Below are 6,515 nucleotides of genomic sequence, written 5' to 3'. Positions count from 1 at the left end.
ATTAAGAATACATGCTCAAAGCTGCACAACAAGAAAGTGGTGAGACTGGAATTCCATCTACAAGAGTCCCATCTAATTGCTAGATATATGTTCTTTTAAAACAGAGAAAAAGATCTTGTACATTAACGTATCACAAACACCCAGAAAAGACTTGTAACAGTGTAGGTGCCCAATAGTTATTGAACTAAAGAATTTTCAGAAAAAGGGTTTATATTTAAAAACAAAGATGTGGATGTTCCTGGCACACTGAGTCTCTTCCTCTCTGGGCCTGGACCTAGTTTGCAGCAACATGGCTAAATGCACCAAGAAGGTCAGAATTGTGGGTAAATACAAGACCCATTATGGTGCCTCCCTCAGGAAAATGATGAAAAAGATCGAAATAAGTCAGCACACCAAGTGCACTTGCTCCTTCTATGGAAAAACCAAGATTAAAAGATGAGCTGTGAGCATCTGGAGTTGTGGCTCCTGCATGAAAACCATAGCCAGTGGTGCCTGGACCAACAGCACCACTTCTGCCATCACAGTAAAGTCTGCCATCAGGAGACTGAACAAGTTGAAAGACCAGCAGAAGTTCCACCATTTGAAACATGGTTAGCCATTAACTGGGTTAATTATGTAATTTAAAAAAAGATACAGAGGTTCTTAAAAACGTTAGAAATAGAACTACCTGATGACCCAGCAATTGTTCTACTAGGTATTTATTCAAAGAATACAAACACAGCAATTTGAAAGGGCACATGCATTCCAATGTTTATAGCAGCAATGTTCACAATAGCCAAAATATGGGAAGAGCCCAGATGTCCATTGATAGATGAATGGATATAGAAGATGTGGTGTGCGTGCACACCAAACACACACACACACACACACACAGACACACAGGTGGAATATTACTCAGCCATCAAAAAAGTAAAATCTTACTATTTGCAGTGATATGGTTGGAGGTAGTGTATTATGCTAAGTGAAATCAGTCAGAGAAAGACAAATACCACATGATTTCACTCATATGTAGAATTTAGGACACAAAACTGAGGAATATGGGAAAAGGAAAGGAAAAATGAAATAAGATGAAAACAGAGAGGGAGTCAAGCAATAAGAGACTTTTAACAATAGGGAACAAATAGGGTTGCTGGAGGGGAGGTGGTTGGAGTGATGAGGTAATTGGGTGAGGCATTAAGGAGGGCATGTGATGTAATGAGCACTGGGTATGCAACTATATGCAACTAATGAATCACTAACTTATACCCCTGAAACTAATAATTCACTGTATGTTAATTAACTTGAATTTAAATAAAATCTAAAATAAAAACAAAGATGATAATTTTTGCTGAAGAATGAAGTTGAGACAAAAGAACATTTTTACCTTAACTTTCTCATTTGTCTGATTGACTTTGAGTCAAGAGGGAAGAATTTATAATTTGGTTAAAAGTGAACTAGAATGTGGTTTTATGCCTAATTCCAAACTAGATTTCTTCATAAACTTCTGCCATATTATTTAACTTCAGATATTAAATATTTGGCTTGGAGATTATGTTGAAGCATGTTATGACCTTAAAAGTCCAGAATGACTATAAGAAACTATTGATACCATTAATGTCAAACTGTCTAAATCCATCTTATCAGATTTTCTCCTAAACTATTTACATATACTTCACTCAGTTCAAAGAGATATAGCCAACCAATATATTGTTGTTCATAAAAATCACAAGTATCTGGCAATCTAATTTTTTCCAACTACCCTCCATGTTAGCAATGGAAAAAATTGAAACTATTCTTTTTCTCTTAATAAGCCACAAAGAGATATCCTAAAACTAGAATATTAAATTTTGTGACCTACTGGTTTCACTTGAATGCAGTTATTCTTCAAAGGCATATTACTTACAAATAAGATGCATTCTTGGTAGGAGTCTGTGCAGGTGGGAAGGGAAAATAACATTTGTAGAGTATATTCTGTCTGTTTTCCATAAAATAGTCCACAATCTATTTTGATTATCTTCATAATAGAAATTTAAAAGAATAGAGAGACAAAGTGAATATCCTAGGATAAGACAACTAGGAAATGAAAGTTCCAAAATTTAATTTTGAGATCTATGTGTATTTAGGGAAATGATTTTTGCCTCTTATAATGATTCCATCTTGAGACAGCTTTTTAAAAAAGATTTTATTTATTTATTCATGAGAGACAGACAGAGAGAGAGAGGCAGAGACATAAACAGAGGGAGAAGCAGGCTTCATGCAGGGAGCCTGATGTGGGACTCAATCCCGGGACTCAATCCTGAGACTCCAGGATCACGCTTTGGACAGAAGGCAGAGCTAAACCACTGAGCCACCCGGACTGCCCCTTGAGTCAGTTTATGAATTCTGTGTATCTTGACTCCTTCAGCTATTAGGGAAGTGACTTGGTCAGCTGATATCCAGCTGACTTTCATTACTGTCTTAATAAAAAATAACTTTTTTGTGCTATATATTTTCTAAGTTAGTTTCATCTTTTCTTCCTATAGACTACATTATATTGAAAATGAAAAACAAAACTCATACAAAACTAATAATACTTTAGAATATTTTATTTTAGAAATGACAAATGTTAAATCGTTAATTTTCCAAACGCCTAGTCTTGATGTTAAATTCAAGATATGATATGAATTCATCATATCCTTGATATTCAGCCAGGTTTTAAAAGTTAGACTTGAGTGGTTTACATTCTATGGTTTAAATTTCAAAAATGGCCATTTAATCAGTTATTTGCTATATTAATTAGCAAGTGTGGTAGTGATCTGTACACTTCTTAAGAAAGAAACCATATTGTTAAATTTTAGATCCTCCAATTGTTCTGTTTCGTTAAAGGTTGACTCAGAACTCAAACAGTTGGACATAATAAATCAGGATTGTTCAACTTTCAGAAGGATCTCTTCACAATATGAATTTTCTCACAAACATTTTCCCAATTCTATGGAAAAAAACCTTTTTATGCCCAGAACTCTTAATCAAAGTTCTGCAAGTGGATACCATCAGAGTGCACCAGGCTGCCAGCAAGTAGGAATTGTCTAGGTTAGAAGACAAAAGAACAGTATTTTATCTCAGTCTTCTCTAAGTTAACTGAGGTATATTGATAGGATTCAGAGATATGTCAAGCCCTGAACTTATGTTTTGATTATACATGCATTTTTCATGAAAATAACCTATATATTTCAACAGATTTTCAAATGCATCTATAATCTCAAAAGGCTTGCAAACATCTCACTAACTTTTAGGAAAGATATCTCACATCTCTCAACCCCAGCTTCTTATTTTTCTGAATTTAGACTAAAGGACTTGAAATGAAAATTCCAAGTTTAATTTTCTATACTATAAGAATAAAACTAGGGGGATCCCTGGGTGGCTCAGTGGTTTAGTGCCTGCCTTTGGCCACGACGTGGATCCTGGAGTCCTGGGATCAAGTCCCGCATCGGTCCCCCTGCATGGAGCCCACTTTTCCCTCTGCCTGTGTCTCTGTCTCCTCTCTCTCTTTCTCTCTGTATCTCTCATGAATGAATAGATAAAATCTTAAAACAAAAGAACAAAACCAGGGATCCCTGGGTGGCGCAGCGGTTTAGCGCCTGCCTTTGGCCCAGGGCGCGATCCTGGAGACCCGGGATCGAATCCCACATCAGGCTCCCGGTGCATGGAGCCTGCTTCTCCCTCTGCCTGTGTCTCTGACTCTCTCTCTCTCATTCTGTGTGACTATCATAAATAAATAAAAAATAAAATAAAATTTATAAAAAAAAAAAAAGAACAAAACCGATTATGAAAATTTCAGAAAGGAGTTTCACTGCACTGGGTAATTTGGACTAGTTTTCCCAAGATTTAAGCTTTGATTAGTTAGTTTCTTCTTCACAGCTATCTTCACTTCCTGATTTCTCAAAGTATAGATAAGTGGATTCAGAAAGGGGGTGAAAATGGTATAGAAAACGGACAGAACTTTGTCCATCAGGAAGTTGGTGAAAGGCCACACATAAATAAAGATACAAGGCCCAAAGAACATTAACACAACTATGAAATGTGCAGTGCAGGTAGAAAAAGCCTTAGATGTTCCTGTAAAGGAGCGGTCCTTAATAGTGACAAGCACAATGATATAGGAGGTGAGCAAAAGCAGAAAACTTACAAGAGCAATCACACCACTGGTTGAGATCATGAAGATTCCAAGAACATATATATCTATACAAGCGAGCTGGATGACCAAAGGAAGGTCACAGAAGAAACTGTCTACAACATTGGGACCACAGAAGGGTAAATAGAGGGTAAAAGCTAACTGGCTTGTTGTATGCAGGAAGCCCACTGTCCAAGAAGTTACCACAAGCCCAACACACACTCTTTGGTTCATAATTGTTGAATAATGGAGAGGTTTACATATGGCAATGTACCTGTCAAAAGACATGGAGATCAATAGTACAATCTCAGTCCCAGTGAAGAGGTGCAAAAAGAAGATCTGAGAAATACAGCCCTCAAAGGAGATGGTCTTATGTTTAGCAAAGAAGTCCATGATCATCTTTGGAGTGGCAAAGGAGGACAGGCATATGTCAATGAGAGACAGGTTGCTGAGGAGGAAATACATAGGGGAGTGAAGGTGTGGGGTGGATAGAACTGTGAGCAAAATAAGACAGTTGCCCAACATAGTTATCAAATAGAAAACAGAAAATATCACAAAGAAAAAAATCTGGAGCTCAGGAGAATCCGTAAGTCCAAGTAACACAAATTCAGACACTCTAGAATGGTTGAACTCCTCCATTGATCTGCACACTGCTCTGTAATGACAAAATTATAGAGCTAGAAAATGTAACACTTTTACAATTAAATATGAGAGAGTTATGATATCAATTAATAATTCACCAGAACATTGATTAGCTAAAAGCCAACTAATAACTATCTCAGTAAAGACTTTTCCTTTTGGGACAAACTTAACAATTGCTATCAGATATCACTTCAAATGAACTTCCTGGTTTTGAACAACCTCAGTACATCTTGTGTTATACTTATCAAGTACCCTCACAATAATATTCCCATTCTGTATACTTAGGAGTTACATAATTTATATGGAGGAAGATTACACTAATAAATCAGGTATATAAAAGTTTAAATAAGGGTTATAATCTCCAAACTTTCTGGTAAACAACAAAAAAAATAGAATTATGTCAAATCCATTATCGTTGAATGCTGGATGTAATTAACAGTTCAACATAACAATTTCAGAAGACCAATACAGTATCCTATGTCAGTAATAAATGATTTTTCTAGTAGTCTCCTGTTTTCTCAGCTACAGAAAAATCCGGTTTCATTCTCACTTCACTTGCAAATAGATTCTCAACTTGTTTTGTCACTGTTTATAATTGTTATTATTTTTAATATGTTCTATATAAACAATTTCTTAATTCCATAAAACTATTAACTAAAAGATATACTTGTAACATATGAGTTATTCTCAATTTTATTTTATGATCTCAATGAAACATTTTAAAAAGAGAGACTATCCCTCTTTTACATCTCATGCTACTCCAACAGTTATTTTTTTAGATTGGAAAACAAAAATAGATTCTAGGACCGGGCCAAGAAATATACAATATGAGTGTTGGGCATCTTGGAACACCAAAATATAAGATGCTCAAAGCAAAACAATGCAAACAAAAAACCCACTTACGTGGAAGTATTTCAAAGTGATATGGGAGCCACTGGGAAAAGAAAAAGACACTTTAAGGACTCACACTCATTTTGGAAAATTGAGTTTTTTATTTGCAGCACATTGCCAGTACTAAAATGCCTTCTATTATGTTTTTCACTTAGGTAATCTCTTGCTTTCCCATAGAGAAAAATTTGGCTTCATCCTCATTTATTTGCACATACTCAAATTGTTCTCTCAATATTGATAAATATTTGTAAAATTTATCAGAGAACAATATTCCAACAATCTGACAACTGAACTGTGGCAAAGTAATTAAAAGGATTATGGTGTCCTTAACCTGTGTCACCTCGAATGTACCTGAGTAGGCTCTGTAAGATTTGTTGACTTTACCTGTGAGAATTAAATCAGATAGCTGCATAAAGCACTTAGAGTTCTTGGGCCACATTCAAGAATTCTCTAGCTTTCAAAATCCAAATTTAAGAATACTGCTCATACATAATCAGCTTGTTTTATTTCATTAACGATAATAATAATTATAGTAAAAATATTCAAACCTAGTTTTAATTCAGGGTTTTAGAAAAAGATATGTGCTTACAAAACCATATCATCTTTTTGAAGTTAAAATCTTTTCAAATGAAAATTATGAGTATCTTGATATATTACCTTCAGTGAAAATTCTCAGCCTTGTTTATTTGAATATCTCTTCTATTTTCCTAACTTAAGAATGTGGTTAGTAATGAGAACTCAAAGTATTATACTTAATTTATATATATGCATATATATATATATATATATATGATGAATATATTGTGTATTCATTGTAAGTGAATAAACAGTTGTCAGGTTTCTCTCCTTTGATGTC

The 6,515-nt window shown here is 35.0% G+C and overlaps 1 protein-coding gene and 1 pseudogene across 1 annotated transcript; one reads left to right on the top strand and one right to left on the bottom strand.

The window, feature by feature from the left end:
• The first annotated feature begins 289 nt into the window (after positions 1-289).
• On the top strand, positions 290-595 carry LOC106558035 (annotated as a pseudogene).
• Positions 596-3,805: 3,210 nt separating this feature from the next.
• OR4K6 (olfactory receptor family 4 subfamily K member 6) lies at positions 3,806-4,765 on the bottom strand. Its single transcript, XM_038581098.1, has one exon. It carries the CDS (start codon positions 4,763-4,765, stop codon positions 3,806-3,808), a length of 960 nt encoding a protein of 319 aa, XP_038437026.1.
• Between the last annotated feature and the right edge of the window lie 1,750 nt (positions 4,766-6,515).

The sequence above is a fragment of the Canis lupus genome, chromosome 30 (assembly GCF_011100685.1).
Source record: "Canis lupus familiaris isolate Mischka breed German Shepherd chromosome 30, alternate assembly UU_Cfam_GSD_1.0, whole genome shotgun sequence".
In the NCBI taxonomy this organism is placed as follows: Eukaryota; Metazoa; Chordata; class Mammalia; order Carnivora; family Canidae; genus Canis; species Canis lupus.
Note: the sequence above shows the minus strand (reverse complement) of the source record. Positions and strands in the feature narration are given on the sequence as shown.

What these genes read in the sequence shown, in the direction of transcription:
- OR4K6 (XM_038581098.1), bottom strand. Translation starts at nt 4,765, where the DNA reads ATGGAGGAGTTCAACCATTCTAGAGTGTCTGAATTTGTGTTACTTGGA.